At 36.4% G+C, this 20,249-nt stretch overlaps 1 protein-coding gene across 1 annotated transcript in view; it reads left to right on the top strand.

The window, feature by feature from the left end:
* The first annotated feature begins 4,413 nt into the window (after positions 1-4,413).
* Positions 4,414-20,249, top strand: part of Ebag9 (estrogen receptor binding site associated, antigen, 9) — a 17,842-nt gene continuing 2,006 nt past the window's right edge. Inside the window, exons 1-6 of the mRNA XM_013512747.1 lie at positions 4,414-4,483; positions 8,755-8,852; positions 11,969-12,047; positions 12,782-12,940; positions 14,749-14,856; positions 18,427-18,518. Coding sequence (XP_013368201.1) covers positions 8,770-8,852; positions 11,969-12,047; positions 12,782-12,940; positions 14,749-14,856; positions 18,427-18,518 — 521 coding nt within the window. The 5' untranslated portion in view covers positions 4,414-4,483; positions 8,755-8,769. The remainder of the gene's footprint in view (positions 4,484-8,754; positions 8,853-11,968; positions 12,048-12,781; positions 12,941-14,748; positions 14,857-18,426; positions 18,519-20,249) is intronic.

Consider the following 20,249-nt stretch of genomic DNA (forward strand, 5'->3'; position numbering starts at 1 on the left):
GCCCCCTGTGCGAGGGTAGTCTGCGGTCACACTGCTTCGGCCCGCAGCCCCGCGGGGGCCTGGCCTGCCGCCGCGCAGCCCCGCGGCCTGGCTCCCTGGCCGGAGGTGGGGAAAAAATGTTGACGTTTCCTGGCCAGGCTCGCAGACCGCACTTCCGAGCCCGCTGCTCTCACTGGCTGCTGCGGCTGCACTTTTGATTTTCTCATGTGGGAGAAAATCCAGGTAAATTTTAGGTTTGGGGCTTTGTGATCTTTAACCCGCTTCGGAGAGTTGCAGACTTAACGTGAAGATACTCTACGAGATGATACGGTGTTTTAGGTGTTGGTATGAAAAAATTCAGCAGTTCGTGAAATACAGCACTTGTTTACTCAAATGTGTAGAAATTTACTGGCTTAATAAATTGTGATGTAACAGACCCACCGCTATAGGATCTTGAGCAGTTTCCTGAAAATTACAGGAAAGGGATACCTTTAATCGCAGTTTCTAATGCTTTTTTTTTTTTTTTCAGTTGTAGGAAATCTCTCTCGATTGACATAGCAGGGCTTTCATTCCTGTTGATTTCCTAGAGATATTTCTCCAAAGCCCCTGAAGACGAGTTGCTTCATAGCCCTGCACTTTATTCCGCTCTGTATTTTCCTAGAAATTTTAAAGAAGACTTCAGTTTTACTAGATTTTCTTAGTACGGCAGATATCTAAAAAAGTACTTTAAAGTATCCAAAGAGCAAACCTTACATACTTATATCAAATTGGTGATATAGAGGGCATTTTAAAAAATACTGAACAACGTGTATGAATTAAAAGTTTTCTCACGTGCAGTAGGATGTGAGAGCTCGGGCTTAGGGTCATTGTCTAAACCCTGGGTGCCTGAATCCATGTGTGGCCCGGGCTAATCATCAGTCAGCCTCATCTGTTAAATGGGAATAGTGAACTCTTCTTCTTTTGGTTGTCCTTAGGCTTAGAGTGAAGTGGTAAACCGGAAGTCTTGAAGTAATTGCTCAGTTAATTTCCTTTCATTACAAAAATACTTTGAGCGTAGGTAAGGTGCTCTGTGCCAGCCATTGGCTGAGACCTAGAAATAGGAACTAAGGAACACTGATCAGGTCCTGAAGCCTGAAGTCACTTGCATTTGAAGAGGAATTAGTATCTATACAAGCTCATGGTAATTAGCAGTGAAGGAGATTCTCTGTGCTGGTTTGGGAGTGTTTTTTCGAAATCTAGTGTAGTGTCTGTTAGGTAGTGGGTGCTATTATATATTCATTTAATTGAATGGGAACATAAATATGGGTTCTGAAGGGTAACTTCTGCAAATCAATGAGATTGATAACATGGGAAGTGTTTCTTGATAACCAGCTTGATTGTATTTGCCTCCTTACTTTGCAACTGGTTGAGAGTTTTATCTTGAAAATTACAATCTCTTCGCTAGACTACAAGGAAATGTTCATTATTAGTGAGGTATTCTTGGCTTTTGAATTCACTCAGTGAGGTTTGGAGCCAGGTCATTAGATGTGGGAATGTGGGAACCATGCTTCAGTCCTGTGAATGAGGCCAGTGGTGTCTGTCTGGGAAGATGGTTTTGTGGCCTAAGTGAGCTGATACTTGGTGTATAAATGGCCAGTGAACTAGAGCTGTCTCATTAATCCCAACTACAAGTGTTCCACAGAATGGGCCTGTTCTTAATTTGTAGGGGGGAATGCTGTTCTGTAATCAATAGTAGTCTGCCTTTCTCCTTTTATGAGGTACTGAGAATTGCATCCAGGGCCTTCACGCTCAGCTACATCCCAAATGGTGGTTTTTTTGTTTTGTTTTGAATTTGATACTGTGTCTTGCCAAGTTGCTTGCCTAGGTTGCGATCACACTTGGATCCTCCTGCCCCAGCCTCAAAGAGTGGTGGGATTACAGGCATGCCCCACCATGCCTAACTTGGTTTTGGTTTTCTCTTGGAAAAAACTTTAAATTTTATTTCCAGCTGCTGTCGGAGACCTTTATGTTGACAAATATTTATTGCATAATGACACCAACCTTGTTTGTGGAAAGAGAATGGCTGTGCTTACCAAAGCTCTGAGTGAAATTTGTTCTCAGACCCATCTCCATTGCCTGAATATTGCCATTTTCTTTCAGAATGGTCTGCTAGAGTATCTTTTCCCTTTCCCCGCATGAGTCACATGCTATAGGTCTGTTTTTAAAACAACTTTATGCTAAATTTACATTTGGGTAAGTTTCCTTTTGTTTTGAGTGTTTTATTCTTGACAGATCAGCTTGAAAGAAAGCTCTTATTGACCATTTTAATTCTACACATAATGAAGCAATCGGATGTTCGTTCCCGTTTTGTACTTTGCAAATGTTAGCTGAAGGAACCAAGTAAATACGGTCCACTAGAGGACTGCAGGGCGGGTAACTGATACAGAACATAGCTACCGTACAAAGCTGAAAATGCAAGTTTCTCAGTAAGGGAAAGATACTGGAATGAGGAGTTTACATTAATTCCCCCAAGAGATAAAGGTTTATACCAGGCAGATTTCAGTGCAGCTAGGAAACAGTCTGGACAATATTGGGAAATTGAATAATGCCTTTTTGGCAGTTTGGGTATAAACTGGTAAGGAGTCAGCGTTACTGCATTTTTTGAACCTGAGTAAACCATTGATGGGGAAGCATTTGACAGAAGCATTTAAATTACTTAATTGCTCCTGGTCACTGTCTCAGAGGGGCACTGTTCTTCCCACCTTTTCAAGCAGTAGGCTGTCTCTCGGCACAGGCGTTCAGTAGTAAGTCATTCGGCTTAAGAGGACACGCACTTGCAAGTGTATGGAAATGTGTCCATGACAGTTGCAGAGGGAACCTTCTGAACTTTACTACTGTATCATGAATACAGTAGTCTCTAAGCCCTTTTCCACCCTGGGAAAAGAAATGACTGGCAGTAATGGCTCTACAGAGTAATCAGTACCAAGTATTTGGAGAATTAAGTACATTTTCCTTGCTTTTTGGTTTTGTGTGTGTTTTAACTTTTATATTGAGGAAAAGCAGTTTACACAGTAGGGTATATGATGTTATTACATCAGGATCAAGACGTATAGATCTTAGTTTCCTAATGTTTCCACACCCTTTCTCCAGAGGTAACCACTGTTTCTTGCCATTTAATTTTTAATCCATTTAATGTAAGTGAAGTTGAGGAAATAAACAACATTTTTCTCCACTTTAATTCCTGTGTAATTATTTTAAAAGAACATGTTGTGATGCTGTATTTATCCAGATCTATTTTATTTTATTGTATTTTTTTTGTTCTGTTTTGCGGGGGTTGGTTTTTTGAAACAGGGTCTTGCTGTGTAATTCAGGCTGGCCTTGAACCCATCTATGTAGCCCAGCCTGGCCTAAAACTTGAGGGATCCTCTTGCCTCAGCCTCCCTAGTGCAGGGTTCCAGGCATGTGCCACCACTCTCAGTTTCCAGATCAATTTTAAGCCTTGTTATGTTTATAAAGGTTATTGCTTATCTTACACACATAGTAATTTAAAAAATGAATCAGCATGTAAATCTTGAGAAGGAATGCGTAACTGTTTAATGATAGTTACCTAATAGCTATTAAGTTGGCTTTTAGTCCCTCTTAAGTAAATATGTATAGAAGTCAAAATATACTGTTTTTCTGCTTTGAGAAAAAAAATTAAATATCACATTTTTCAGCTACTGAAATCACCGCTTTATACACTATTAACCAGTTGTTATTTTTTCTAAAGATGTTAATAATGAACTGGGAAACCAGTGAGTTTTGGTTGTCACTTTATTAGTTTCTTCACCGCGAGCAGCACAGTTAACTTCAGTGTATCTCGCTTCCTCATTTAGAAAATTTAGAAATGGGATGATACATTATCAGGTTATTCCAACACAGAAATCACGATTTCAGATGCTCAGTAATTTTTCTCCTTGGACAAATAAAAGGCAAACAAAGGTTAAAACATGAAATTCCATTATCAGAAACATGCCTGTAAGTGTGTGTATGTATCTCTGTGTCATTTCTTACAACTTAATATACGATCTGTTCTACCTCCCAAAAGTGGAAGAATGACCATCTTTCATAGATTACCATATTTTATTTTCCTTTCCCCTGTTTTGCACTTGAGAATGAAAGGGAAAATTTAGGATTACTTAATATATGCAACTTTAACTTTGCCAAAATTCGTTTTAGGGAACTTTAAAATAAACACACAACATGATTGAAAAGTATGGTGAATGTTTAAATTTTTTAAAGTTTATTGCAGAAAAAGATCCCTTTCTGTTAAGTCTCCCTCAGAGAACTCTGTCACTTTGAACACACTTATCCCATCATTCTAGTCATTTCTGAAGAACTTGTATGAGTGTTTAGTTGCCCTGCTGTGGCGGCCTCAGTATTCTCAGTTGATCAGAAATGTTTTACATTTCAGTGTCGTTTTGACTTTGGAGAAAAACCAAACTCGTACAGTGCCAGATCCAGTGGAGCAAGGGGTGAGAACACGGTACGGGAATGTTCGTAGGAGCCTGCTTTTATCTTGGATGTCACTCACAGCAGCAGTCACCGTATTTTTACCATACCTGTAAAGACACTCACAAAGAGCACTTCCAGAGCTGCTTCCGAAAGTGGCAAGAATGACGGGATAAGTGTGTTGGAAGTGGGGGAGTATTTTGAGGAAGATTAATGGCAGTGTGTCTGTTTTAACATTTTTGAGAATTTTTTTATTCATATCATTGCTATGATTGGAGTTTTTAATTCCTGTAGAACTTGTTTTATATAAAAATACATCTCTTTACTTAATCATCAGAGGCATTTTGAGTATGATCTTTAAAGACTCAGACACTTTAAAGTGGATTCCCTAGGTTCAAATCCCATTTCTGGAACTTGCACAGCACTATGACTTCCAGCAGCTTACCTAACTCTTCTGTACCTTGGTTTCCTTATCTAAAATAAGGATAAATAGTACTTTCCTCAAATCCTTCACAGTGGTGTTAAGAGCATTAAATGAGTTATTACATGTTAAGAACCAACAAGAATGCTTGGTAAGAAGTAGCTCCTACAGTGTATTGAAATGCTATTGTGAAGTTAAAGTTATATTCCTAGAGAAGTTTGGAAATATATTTGTTACTAATGGCCCTAGTTTCTTGATGGAAATTGGCTCTCTAGAATGGGTTATGACAGTATAAGATGTCAATGGTATTCATGACTTCTTTCAGGATTTGAGTCACAATCTGAAATTTTCATTCATTTTTATCGCTGAGTAATATTCCATTATATATTCATGTGTATATCATGGTTTGTTTATCTGTTCACCTTTTGATGTACATGTGGTTATTTGCATTCAGTTATCTTAGGTAAATTCCTAGGGGTAGAATGGCCATGTAATGTGGTAGATGTTTATTTTACTTCGTAAGAAATTACCAAACTGTTTTCTAAAGTGACTGTACCATTTTATATTCCCTGATGTATAAAAGTGCTAACTGTTCTACATTCTTGCCAGTATTTGGGGTGACCATTATTTTTAGTTTGAGCCATTCTGATAGGTCTTTAATAGTTTCTAATTGTGGCCTTAATTTGCATTTTCATGATGCTTAAAGATGCTGACCATCCTTTAATATACTTACTTAAAAATAAAATTATCTTTTCTGATCCAGGGCTACTTTGATTTCTTTTTTTTTTTAAGAAGTGTTGAAATTTCAAATTTTACATTAGACGTGTTCTAATGTAACACATGTTCAGTGTTCTTAATCTATTTTGAATTATCTTTTGCAAATGCTGTGAGATATGGTTGAAGATTTTTGTTGTTTGTATATTGATACTCAGTTTTTCCAGACTATCATTTTCCCAAGCTGTCTTTATATCTTTGTCAGTTTTAATTGTTCTTATGAATGTGGGTCTACTTTTTGTACTTTCCCTTGATCTAATTGTATATATTATCTCTAATAGTACACAGCTTTGATTACTGTGGCTTTACAACAAGCCTTGAAATCAGGCAGTGTTAGTCCATCTACTATGTTCTTTTTTAGTGTTTTGGTTATTACAGGTTCTTTGCACTTCCATATGAGCTTTAGATCAGCTCCTGATGTTTTGGAGAAAAGGCCTGCTGAGGTTTTGATTGCAATTATATTGAATCTGTAGCTCAATTTGGGGAGAATTAATTAGTATTTTAATGGTATGAGTGGTCTAGCCCTGTAAAAGTCTTCTTAAAGTAATGAAGCTTTTTTACATCTTTCTCATTAATATTTGGTAGTTTTCAGCATACACATCTTTCATTAGATTTCTTTTTTTTTTTTTGGTTTTTCTCCGGTACCGGGAACCGAACTCACAACCTTGCGCTTGCCAGGCAGGCGCTTTGCCGCTGAGCTAAATCCCCAGCCCCTTTCATTAGATTTCATAAGATTAGATTTATCCTTAGTTATCACAAATTTATTGAGGCCCATCAATTTTTATTTCAATTTTTGATTGTTACTTATAAAAATGCAATTGATTGTACAATCCACTGCATTTTATACATGGGAAAACAGTTTTACTTCTTCCTTTCCAATCTGGGTGCCTTTTTCTTTTTTTTTTTTGCTCGATTGCATTGGCTAGAACCTTCCCTACAATGTTGAACAGAAGGGGTAAAAGCAGACATGCTTGTGTTGTTCATTATCTTAATGGAGGTACTAGACATTTTTCAGTGTTGTTGATCAGACTGAGGAATTCCCTTCTATTCTTAGTTGCTATTTAATCAAGAATAGATAATTTGTTAAAATTTTTTTCTGTCTACTAAGATGCTTACACGTTTTTTTTCTCCCTAAGTTCATATATAAATTTTTTTAATTTTTATTTTAAATAAAATAGTACAAGAAAAAAAGAACAATAGCAAAATACAAACAAAACAAAGCAAGGACATTAAAAATGGTATGGGGTTTCAAACCAAATGATAGGGATTAACAGTGGTTGTTATATTACATATTGTTATCTTCAACAAAGTTGCTCAGATTACCAGATGTAAGAATAGAAGATGGATCAGATCATTAAAGGGAATAAGAAAATAATAATTTCAAAGAACATTAGACACAATACATAGTTTCACTAGGCAGGATTGTAGGAATTCACCAATGAATATTATACTGCAAATTGTTGTCACGTAAATTGTTCAGATTACCAGATCTAAGCATGCAAAATTGGTCTAAATATAAAAAAAAACCTTTTATCATTAACTGTTCCCCTGAACAAACCATCAAACACCAGCAGTACAGTTATGCCGCCGTTTCCAGTGTGCTAATACAGTGAATCACATTTGACTTTTGAATGTGAAATCAACCCTCCATTCTGGGCTAAGCCCCTGGGTCGTGGTGTAGTGTCCTTTTATGTATTGTTGGCTTCCATTTACCAATATGGTGTTAAGGAATTTTGTTAAGGAGTTTGTTGAAGTGTGTTGGAGTGTTAGTGTCTAGTATTTTTTTCTGGTTGTATCTTTGGATTAGTATAATGTCAGTGTGAAACACTGTTGGGAAAAACTCTCTTTTTCAGATTTTTGGCAGTTTGGAAATTGGTATCATGCCTTCCTAAGTGTTGGATAATTATCAGTGAAGCCATCTGGACCTGGAAGATTTTTAACTGCAAATTCAATTTCTTTAATCAGTGCAGAGATTGTTAGGTTATCTGTTTCTTGTACTTTGATAATTTGTATCTTTCATCTCACTTATCAAATACAGAGAATTTGCCTGTTTCATCTCATTTATCAAATATAAGCATAAAGTTGCTTAAAAGTAATGGCAAGTTTTTCAAAATGTTTTGTGTTGTTATGTTCTTTTGATTAATAGACCCTTTTATTTTTGTGAAATCACTGCTTTTGTACCTAATAATTTTTTAAAGTCTCTCTGACATTAAAATACTTCAACTGTCTTTTGATTAGTGTTATCATAGTGTAATTTTCTCATTCTTTTACTTTTATTTGTAGCTTATATTTAAAATGTGTTTCTTAAAGGCAGCATATAATAGGACCTTTTTGTTTTTGTCCAGTCTGTTTCCACATTTTTATTAGGGTTTCAGGCAATTTTCATTTAACACAACTAGCATTATGGTTGTGTTTATAAGACTATGATTTTGCAGTTTGTTTACAGTTTGTCCCATCTGGTATTACTACTGTTTTCTGTTGCCTGTTCTATTGAGTATCTTTTTATCGCCTTTGTTAGCTCCTACCAGAGAATATTATTTGACTGTTAAGAATATCCATATTTCATTGAATAGACCCCCCAGATTTGTGACACACTGGACTTAAATAAACTTTGTAGTTGCTTTAAATTTATTAGCTGTGTGACTTTGAATAAGCTGACTTCTCTCAGTTTTCCCTTCTGTGAAATGGGTATAGTAAAACCTAACTAGCTACAGATTAAAATGTTTTAAATACTTTGAATAGTGCTATGTTCATATGGTTCAACCTTCAAAAGGTATAAAAAGACTTAGTATATACTGTTCCATACTGTTTAGATTTTTAAAATTCTATTTGTATTGGATAATATAAGTAAAATAACTTTCAAAAACCACTCAGAATGAAAAGGGTTTATTCCTTACAACTGCTGAAAACTTTAAGATCTAATTTCTTCAGTTGTTGATATGATTTGCATTTTTAAAAAAGTTACTGTGTTTTTTTCTATTTGTGGTTTATAGTGAAAAATAAAAATGTTTTTTCTCAGTTGCATAAGGACTTTTCAGTTTGACTTAAGAACAGAAACATGGCTTGTGAAAGCGCTTTGATGCCCCGATCTCTGTGTGCCTTTCCCACAGGTTTGGAACCCCATCATGGCCGTCACTCAGTTCCGGTTATTTAAAGTGTGTACCTGCCTCGCGACAGTATTCTCGTTTCTAAAGAGGTTGATATGCAGGTAAACAAATTGTATTTCACACTGGCCTGTTTATTTCCTCATTGGTTCTAGGTTCTTCCGGAACTTCAGAAAGGCAGAAGAGATGCTGTTTACACTAAATCCTTGATTATAATATTCTTTCATTAATAGTTTTTAAAAATATCTTTCCTCCAGTTGAGATTTAGAAGTTAGAGATTTATTTGTGTTCTTTGAAATGACATGCTAAATACTATAGAATTTCAGAAATAACCTGGTTTTTGTTACAGTCTTCCCAGAGTTTTTTATGTATTGTTTCTTTATTGGACTATATTAAGGTGGTTACGTGAAATTAAGCATAAGTATCTGTCTGTACTCGCATTATGAATGTTATATTTATTTTAAAAACTTCAACAGAGAAACCTTATAAAACAATGTTTCTTAAGGAACGTTCCAGAAAAAATGGGTAGTCAGAGTAGGTAATTTACTTCAGTAGATTATCTGTAGATTCCAATTCTGTCAGTCTTATCAAATCACCATACCCTAGAGTTACAATTTATGACCTGTGCACTGAGGTGCCTCGGACTTCTCATAACATATATGGGGCTGTCGTAAGATATTTTAAATTTTCCAGTGAAACACAGTGACAGTCAACATCTGTTGAACACTGCAGACTCCTAACTCAAGGCACTTCACATTTTCACCAGTAGATCCCGCAGTGTACCTTAGCGTGGATAGTTTTTAATGCTTGAGATGAGTTTTGGTTTACTTGTATTTTTGTGACATCTTTGCAAAGGTAGGTTTTAGGTTGTCATTAAAAGCAAGTACTGCATCACAATTAATGTAGAACAGAAGATGAAGAAGATGGCAGCCCCCAGTCTGCTTCCACAGCTTGAGAAGCTAAGACTTCCAGCAAACACACACACAGCAGTAGTTAGAAATTTTCCTTTTCATTCACAATAGAAACTCTACATTTTCTTTAAATTTATTGTATATTCTTTTTCAAGTGGCTGGGAAGCCTACTTAAAGTATATGTAAGTATTAAATTATTTGGGCTAACTACTTAATCTGTGGAACTGTTAGGTATTTCTTTTGTCCAAACTAAAGTAGAATAAAAGAGGAAGTACATAGTAATCACTTTATCTCATTATTAGGTATGATTTAGAAGTTGCATCCGACTATTCTGTTCCCAGCCTATAGTCCAGTGCTTAGTTATATGGACACCTTGCCACAAGGGAGGCTAGAAAATGCAATACCTGGCTACGTGGCCTTTGAGAACTCCTGAAACTTCAATAATTAAGTGTCATTGAATTCATTACTTGAACTAGAATGGCCTAGGATTAAAAAAAAAAAAAACCTAGGGCATTGCAGTAGGAATACATGGATGAACTAGAGATGATCACTGGAAGGAAATTCAAGAAGGAAATGAAAACTTTAAGTGGTTGACTGGAAATTACCCAAGAAGGTAGTATTTGAGAAGTAGAACAAATGGTGAACAAGGTATTGAAATCATCAGAAAATGAATGGCCAGAAGTTCACTAGGTAAAGTAGAATAAAAGAATATGAATTGCCAGAAATACAAAGATTAAACGAAGCACTGTGTTAATAGTGGTTATAAACTCTGAGTGTTCACTTTTTGTATCTATATTTTCCAAAATTCTGCTCAATGTGGATTAGTTTTAGAGTAAGAAATTTTACTTGATTTTAAAATATTAAGGACTTTCCTGTTGTCACTATGTTTCTGTTTTCAGTGTGAATATATTTAAGAATGATTATTCAGTTTTAAGTAAAACCCAACCCTTGTTAGGATCAGCTTCTACAAGGTGTCAAAAAGAACTAGAGCATGTATTATAAAATGCCAGGCTATGTCATAATTTTTTTTTGCTGACATTACCATTTTTAAATTTTTTTTCATTTTTAAAAGAACAAAAGCATATCAACAAACAGACAAAACAACACAAAAATAAAAGCAGTACAGAATTTCAGACTAGGTGATAGGAAATTAACAATGGTTGTTGTATTACATATTGTTATCTTCAGATTGGTTACTCAGTTAAACAAATATAGGCATGTAAGACTGATCAATTAAACATTAACTGCTCCTTTCCATAAAGCAATACAAATTAGTAGTACAATTATCTTAGCTATCTAGTGTATGCATACATACTTATTTTTTTCTCCTCTTTCTTTCTTTTCTCTTTTCCCTCACCCCAATTGTTCTTTCCTTTTGAGCAGTTTCTTTCCCTTTCACAGTATCTATTCTACCTTTTAGATTTTATTTATTCTTTCAGGTTTGAAATTTTGTAATAGATTATAGTAGTTCTCTCTTTATCCTTTAAACAAATAAAATGTAGCTTCTATACTTCTAGTACACATAATTGCCTTTACAAGTTAGCTCTAAATGGATGCTTTACAGATTACAGGAAATGAAGCAGAATCACTAACCATTTGTAATAGTTGCCATGTCTTCAATGTCTTGCTATGTAGCAGGCACTGCCTAGGTACTTTAAATGTGTTTAGATCCTCACAGGCACCTTACAAAAGTTTGAATACTGGTTTTTTGTAGATGTAGATGTTAAGGCTGAGAGGTTAGGTAATTCTAACTAGATTCAGGAGAAGTAACATTGAACACCATGGGTGACATAGACTCTGCAGCCCATGTTCTTAATAACTGAGTGAAGTAGATCCTGATTAATGTACTTTTCGTCCTAATCCTTAAAAGTCAGTTGCAGTTCAGTTTAATCCGGTGATTTTTAGACTTTTTAAGTAGTTTATTAGCTGGTCTGAGCAAGGAGCTTGGTGAGGAAAGCACGAGAAGCTAAGCCACGCAGGTTGCCGTGGTGGAGGTGCCCGAGCTTTCCCTGCAGAGCCCGCGGTACTCCAGTGAGTGGGATTTGGAACTGCCTTGCAGTTTTTGTTTCTGACTTTGTATTTTTCTTGAGTTTGTCTGTAGTTCTAAGCCTCCACTCAAGCAGCATCTACACTGAACCTGCCCAAGACTTTAATGACATTCACATGATGTCTACATTCGTGCTCTCTCATTACAGCTTAATTATTAAAATCAGTAATGATTTGTAAGCCTGGAAAATACTGTCTGTAATCCTTTTGACTCATGCTTATTTTGATGGTTCTTGAAATAAATTATGTCATACTTGTTCTAGATCTGGCAGAGGAAGGAAATTAAGTGGAGATCAAATTACATTGCCAACTACCGTTGATTATTCATCAGTTCCTAAGCAGGTAATTTTTAAATTTTGTTTTGAAAAATTGAATATGTATTTCAGAACAGTATTTTTCAAACTGGATTGCAAGTATGAGTCACAAAATTAATTTGATAGGATTTTTTTTGCAATTTGTAGTTGTAAAATTCATATTATCTTGACTCTGCTGTTTTCTGTTTCTCCCCGTGGTTTCAACTGTTCGCTATTCTTTTTTGAAGCACTTTTATATTTAAAAGTCTTAGATAATTCCACCAGTTATATCATCTAGGGATTGACATCTACTTATTTTCCACATGAAGTAAGATTTGTTGGTTCTGTGCATGCTGAATAATTAATTCTGGGTTGTTTCATGAGCATTTTGAATATTACGTTTTAAGATACTGCCTTACGTAAATGCTGTGGGGATACTGATGTTTTTGTTCTGTTTTATCAGGTAGTCAGTTTGGTTAGGTGGAAACTTTAGTTGTAAGTTCAAGTTCTAATGTCAGTTTAATTCTCAAAGCATTTGTTTTTGTTTTGCTTTTTATTTTTTGCTTTTAATTATTGCAAAAATGGTCAGTGTAGAACAAAATAAAAGAGAACAGAACATATCAGAATGTGAAAGTATGACTCTCAGTGAAAGTATTTTTTAAACTTTTGATTCTGTGTGATTTGAAATGTACATTTTCTGTGAGTTAAAATTTGAAAACCAGTAGTATTTTAGAAAGCCCATTTTTCTAATAGTTGCTGACCATGTTGATCAATTGAATGTAGACAGATGTGGAAGAGTGGACGTCCTGGGATGAAGATGCTCCCACAAGCGTGAAGGTGGAAGGAGGGAACGGAAATGCGGCCACACAGCAGAGCGCTGTGGAGCAGCTGGAGCCTGACTACTTTAAGGACATGACACCTACTATAAGGAAAACTCAGAAAGTGTGTGGGAGATCGGTGCCTTTGAGGGTTAAACTTCTCAAATTCCTATAGTTAAAGTTACACAATATGATTATTATTATTCATTAGAAAATCTATTTGTGATTATCATTTTGTTTTCTGTTATGTTAAATAAGTTTTTTATATTCAGATAGCCTAGACATAGATCTATTAAATTATATCCCCCAGGCTTTTAATGTTATAGCTAAGCATTTATTGAAAGCCCATTGTATCTCAGATTCTAGGCTCCAGGCTGTGTGTGAGAGACTAAGTTGAGTATGATAACAGTTCTAACAAGTTCACAATTTGGTGATACCTGCAAACTGCTAAGTATATCCCATTGTTTATAACCATTATAAAAGTGATGCAGGGCTCTGAGAACCTTGTGTTCACCTTAACCATCCCACCTTATTTAATCTTTTTTGAGCTGAATATAGAGGATCACTTTAGAGATGCAGGAAATTACTGGTAAAAGTAAAATGGCTGAGTGTTTTCCTTTTTATCAAAATGGTACATGTACTTTTTAAAATCAAACAATATAAAAGTACAAATGGAAGCATGACAGACTTCTATCCCTTCCAGAAGCAGCCACTCAGTAACTTTCTCTATTGGGGTTTTCCTAGTGCTTGCCGGAATATCTCTATATAATGCATACATTTTTCCATTTGATTTATCAGTTACAGACATTGTCCTGTGATGCTATACTATGATAAGTGACGATTTATTTCATGCTACCTTTAACTCTCTTCCAACTTCTTCACATAGTGTTATTCTTGTCTACTCTGTTTCAGAGAAACACACTTAGTGCTTCATTTGTTATTCTGTCGAACATGGAAAATAAGTATTTATTTCATACTTCATAATAAATTCCCTACCCTCTTCTAACCTAGTCAGTGTCAGCTATACATTTATTTTTGTATTACCAAAGTTGACAGCATTTACATTCTATTACATTGAATTGTACAAATGTCTTAATACTAAAAAGTATAAAGTTGTGTATTTTTTCAGGGATCCTTTAAATTGTTCAGTAGATGAATACCTTGTGTTGTGGAAGTGTGTTGTTGTTTTCCATAGAAATTTAGTAAACATTCATAGTGCCTTATTAAATTAATTAGGATGGAAATACTTTTAATAAAGTTTATAAGATATTAAGCAAAATATTCTAATACTATTAGCCTGAAAGACTTAATTATTTATAGATACCTCATTTTTGGCAGGCTATTATTTATTTAAAGATAATTATTTAGCTGAGTGTGATGGTGCATGCTCATAATCCCAGCACTTGGGAGGCCGAGTCAGGAGGATCATTGTGAGTTCAAGGCCAGCCTGGGCTACAAATTGAGCTTAAGGCCAGCCTGGACTGCATGGTGAAATGCCGTCTCAAAAATAAAAGAAAGGAAAGAAGGAAGGAAGGAAGGAAGAAAGGAGGGAGGGAAGAAAGGAGGGAAGGAAGGAAGCAAGGAAGGAAGGAGGGAGGGAAGGAAAGGAAAGGAAAGGAAGGAAGGGAAGGAAAAAAAGTTATAAGTACCTAATTGTATTTGGAAATCCAAGAAAAGTAAGGAGAGAGGAAAATTGTAATCTGCATTTTTCTTTCTAAAAGTGCTGTGCCCGTCTTTGTAGTATGAAATTGATTTGTGTGACAGCTACTTGGAAAGTTTGGTACTCTGTACAGACTGGTTTTTTTCTTGTTTTTACATTGTAAATTTTGAAAAGAATGCATATTTTAAGTAATTACAAGATGCAATGGTCATTTCTTTTTATATAGCTCAGTGTAAAGTATCCCTTTAATCCTACTTCAACTGATCTTGCAGATTGTTGTTAAGAAGAGAGAGCCCTTAAATTTTGGCATCCCAGACGGCAGCACAGGTTTCTCCAGCAGATTAGCAGCTACACAAGATATGCCTTTTATTCATCAATCCGTAAGTATATTAATGGGAGATAGGTAATAAAGGTTTCGTTTGTCTTTTTTGTTTTTTAAAGGAAAGGAAAAAACTCTTAAGTGCATTGAACATTATATTTCTGTCACTTTGAAACATGTTTAGCAGTTTACAAAAAGTCAACCTGGAATTGCACTAATCCTGACATATTGTGAGATTGTAAACTACATCAGAGACTAAGATCAGGGACCCATGGTACACAAGAAAGAGAGAAAACGTGCTATGTAGGCAGTAAGAACTGGAAAAGATCGCCCCTGAAATGACTGACCGTAATATTCATAGCAAGTTAGAATGTGTGTTGTTTCTTGCTTTGTTCTGGCTGGAAGTGAGACCCTGCAGGGCCCTGTGCCTGCCAGGCCAGTGCTCCCACCGAGCTGCATCTCCAGCCCAGCAGCGTGTTAGTTTGGAGTTATATTTTTGTTCTCTCATAGAGCATTTTTACATTTAAATTATGATTTGATTTAAAGCGTATTTGACTTAAAGTGAAACTCTTTAAAGCTGAAAAAATACTGCACAGTGTAGACTGAAGTTCTCAATCTTAGGGGCACAGCAGAATCAGCTTGGGAGCTTTTTAAAACAAACACCCCTGGGTGTGGTTGTGCTTGCATGTGATCCCCACACTGGGAGGCTAAGGCAAGACAGTCCAAGTGTAAGCCCTGCCTGCATATCTTTGCAACTTTGGGAGATCTGTGTCAAAATAAAAAATGAAACTAGAATAAGGTGCTGGGAAGGTACTCAGTACTGCATAAGGCTCTGACTGTAGGTGCCAATGCCAGAACACAAAACAAAACAAACCCCCCCCACGCATACCTAGACTGTTCCTCAGACTCAAGCTTAAGCAGAAATGTCATTCATTTTATTATTTATCTCTTGGGTAGCCACCCCAGATTCACTGACTTTAAACATAAGAGACATTTATTGTCTCATATTGTTTCTGTGTGTCTGGAATCCAGGGCCACTAAACTGGATGGCTCTGGCTCAGGGTGCCCGAGGCTTGACTAGGGCTTGACTCACATTGGAGGGATCCTTTGAAGCGGCCTCGCTCCCGTGGCTGGCAAATTCATGCTGGTGATTGGCTCAAATCCTCAGTTCCTTGCCGAGGATCTCTGCGTGGGACTGTTCAGTGTCCTTACGGCATAACTGCTGACTTTCCTAAAACAAGAGGCCCAAGAGAGAGCAAGCTAGGTCATGAGATACCACAGTGCATTCTCAGGCATGGTCTTACAAGGGTATGTTGTCACTGTCATCTGACTTTTTCACTAGAAGGCGGTCTAAATCCAGGTGAAGGGGAGACGAATTAAGCTATACCTTTTAAAGGAAGGAAAGTGAAGGAGTCTGGGGACATATTTTTAAATCGCCACATTTATCTGTCCTATGAATCTTCTTTATGGTAACTGCACAGGTGCTTCGGAGGCCCTTTTCCCCAGGAGATCCCTGTTCATGCATGTTTTAAATTCATTGCTCAACAGCCATTCCCAGTAATGCACTCCCTGTGTTAGGTGCTAGTGATGCAGAGGTAAATAAGCAGAAAGGCAGGGTTCTTACCTCAGAAGAACGCATTCTGCTGGGGGAGGCGTAACTGAGTAAATGATCATACACCTAATTACAAACTTCAGTAACAAACTGCAGTTACTTGATGCTGTGACAGATAGTAACTTTATAGGTACGTCTCTGAATTGTGTAACATCATACTGGTTAATGTTTTCTATTTCTCAATCTTAAACTTTATTCATGTACATTTGATCCACAGTAGTAAAGTGGTTCAATCCTGCCCATAGAATTAGTCCAAACTGAAATTATGTTATTGTAATTGTAAAATTTCTCATTGTAAAGCTGTCAACATAGAGAGCCACTTACAGAGTTGGAAGGGGTAAATACAGTACATGTGTTCCGTGCTGTTCCTACCTATTTTCCACCCAAGCCGACAGCGTTGGGAGGGGCTGTGATTGCATATGAGAATGGTTATCTACTTGACTTCATTCTCTGTACCAAAAGTATCATACCATTCTATAATTAGATTTTTTGAAACCAAACAGTATTTTTCTCCTGAAATTCATCATTTGTATTGTGGGAACTCCTTTTATACTAGTGATATTATTTTTTTCTGGCACCTTTTATGTTTTTCAGTTTGTTCTATAATTTGTTTTGGATATGCTTGATGGGCAGATGTTTTTACTTTTTATGTAGGCAAATCTGTCTTATCCTTTTTGTGTAGAAGGTCATCTCTACTAAAGATGTGACCCTTTTCAGTGGTCCTACTAGTTTTAAATTTTTTTATATTGAACTCTTATTTACATAACAGCCAGACACCTGAGTGGAAAAACAGGACAACTATTATAAATGGAAAATTTAGGGCAGCCCACTCAGGCCCCCTTCTGTCCCTCAATTGGATAGACACTTTCTTTCCCTCAATAAATATATTCTCCTCTTAAAAAAAAAAAAGAAATAAAAAGAAAATTTACAAACAAGATATAGATAACCTGGTAATATTAAGAAAACTTTGATCTTACTAGTTCTTGAAGAAATTCAGTCAGTCTTAGCAAATTAGCCAAGGTAAAATAAGAAGGCCAATATCCGTAGTGACAAAGGTACAAACAAAGAAGACTTGTACCAACCTCTCAGGAGTGTGAATTGCTACAGCATATCAAGTCATTTATACTTGGTTTCAGTTGTTTTAGTGATGCCTCTTTTCTTTATCTACTTTTAGAAATATATGGTAAAGAAGATAATCAGAAATAATTTTTACCAGAGGATGGTATTACATATGATCAGGGGAAGAAAATCCAAAAAATTCATATTTCGGGCTAAGTACTCAAAACAAATCTGTGCACATACTGGTACCAGTTATTTTACACATGGTATTGTCACACCTGAGTATCCTAGAATGGTCATTCTCACTCGTTCTTGAGAGGAAAGAAAATGGCCATTTAGCGGTCTGGCTTGGGAGATAGTGGAAGGTATTGACCAACCTGATGATCAGGTATGTAGGACAGGGAGAGGGAAGCATGAAGTAGAAATAGGGGTAAGCTTGCCTGGCTTGTCATTGTCACCTGGACTGGAGACCGGCCGTACCACTGGAAAAACACAAATTGTGTGTACTTAGATGGAGATGAGCATGCTGGCTAGGCAACTTCTCAGCCCATGTTATAGTCAAGCATTTCTAATTAGGTCTGGGGCCGGTCAGTCTCTTTTCTTCTTTTCTCTGTGCCTTTCCTCTTTTGAAAAGAGAAACAGGAAAAAAATCTGTTCTTGTCTATTCCAAACTAGGTAAGCAAAAGTAGAAAATTAAATATAAAAGGATACCCCATAAAATGTAAGAGGAAAGGTAGACTTGGCCAGGAGTGATGGCCGGAAAGTTGTGCATTACTAGGAATCCTGCAGTTGTAGGCAAACCAGGACGAAATCATCTTTGCCTGTACAGGACTTAGCATGGGAGTTGAGACACCTTGGGAGAGTGATGGGTTCTCAGTTGTGTTTTTAAAGATATTCTTGATGGCTTTGTGGGGAAGGGAAGGTTCTGCTATCTTACTTTGGCTTTATTTTTCACTGTAGTCTGAGTTAGGCGACTTGGATACCTGGCAAGAAAATACCAATGCGTGGGAAGAAGAGGAAGATGCAGCCTGGCAAGCAGAAGAAGTTCTGAGGTATTTGAGTGATATTTACATTACAACGCGAGTAGAAGAACTAGATTGGTTTCCTGTTGAGTTTAAGGTCAAGGAAGGCAGTTCTGCCAAATGTTACTTCTTCATTCTTTGTCAGGTGAAACATCCTCATATCATAGATAATATGGACTTGCTATTATTTTATATGACTAAGAATAAAAAATAATAACCTTATTGATGGCGTGCAAAATCTTTTACATATATACCATACTGCAGTCGTGATATACCCTCCTGTGAAGGGGAGCTACCATTATACTGTGTGTTCTTCTAGAGCAGAAGTTATAACTGTTTTCATTTTTCATTGCTGAGTATAATGCCCAGCACTACACATTTGAAATGAAAATTTATGTAGCGCTTTACGTCTGTACATACACCTTAATTGATGTGTGTAAATGCCCTATGAAGCAAATAAGTCAAAAGCTACAGAAAGGTAAATGCTACTCTGCAGGTTTTAAAATTCATTTTTGTTAGTGGTTCTTTCTTTGTTTTTGTGAGCAATAAACTGAGTTGTTGCTACTTGGACATTAAGTCCGAGTAAAGAGAAAATTGATTTTGAAGAGCTTGTGACTATGATCACTGATGAAAACTCATATTTAAATGTCTAAATTACTTATGCATTTTTGAAAAGTATATAGTAAAATGCAGTGATACGATTTTTTTTTATATTTTATTTTATTTTTCTTTGGTCTTTTTGTGACAGGGTCTCGCTATGCAGTTCAGGGTGGTGTTGAACTCACTTTGTAGCCCAGTCTGGTCTTGCACTCACAACAATCCCTCTGCCTTAGCCTCCCAAGTGCTGGGATAACAGGCAGGTGCCACCATGCCTGGCTCAATTGTTTTTATATTTTAAAAGTAAGGCAGGCCAGGAGTATAGCTCAGTGGCACAAGCACCTGCCTGGCAAGTGCAAGGTCCTGAGTTCAATTCCCAGTACCAATAAATAAATAAAAGTAAGGTAATTTTATAGAAAATTAATTACCTTGTCTGTGTTTCATTTTTGTATTTTGCTTTCTTGTCTTTGTTGGTAAATTACAACTGTTTTTAACAGCCAGCAGAAAGAGGGTCAGTTAAGTAGCTGGAAGTTTGGGGTGATTTTTTTTTTTCCTTTTATCTGGTTTTCAGCATGTATGCTTTTGTTTTGAAAGTAAGCAAAGTTGTGAGAATTTTTAATACTTAGTTCTTGTTAAAAAATTCTGAACTACAACATTTATATTCAAGGAGCATCATAAAAGGACACATTCTTTAAAAAATTAAGGTAGAGAAGTCAGTGCTTTAGAAAATTTGGGGCATTCTAGTGATTATTAGTGTCATTAGCCTCAACGGTAAAGGAAACAAAGAGATGTTCATTTTGAATTGGTAATCTTAACGATAGTACTGTAAAGTTCGTGCTGTGAGCTCTCAAATATCTTAACATTGAGTGCATCAAGACCTCTTCTGTCCCGTTCTTTTGTTCCCTAACAAAACAAAAATGAAAAAATGTTTACATTACAGTGTCTTGGGAGAGTGAGATTGTTAGTCAACGATGGCCCTACTTCATGCTGAACCAGTACAGACAAAGGGATATGGGAGCTTCCATGTTATTAGTACACCCAGAATAACACTGAGCATTGTTAAGCTGTGTCTGTGTTCGTACTATCTTACTGTCTTCTTCCAGTCCCCACTCTAAAATACTCCAGTATTTGGGGCTGGGGATTTAGCTCAGAGGCAAAAGCGCC

This window comes from Chinchilla lanigera, unplaced genomic scaffold (genome assembly GCF_000276665.1).
Source record: "Chinchilla lanigera isolate Chin_1 unplaced genomic scaffold, ChiLan1.0 scaffold00016, whole genome shotgun sequence".
In the NCBI taxonomy this organism is placed as follows: Eukaryota; Metazoa; Chordata; class Mammalia; order Rodentia; family Chinchillidae; genus Chinchilla; species Chinchilla lanigera.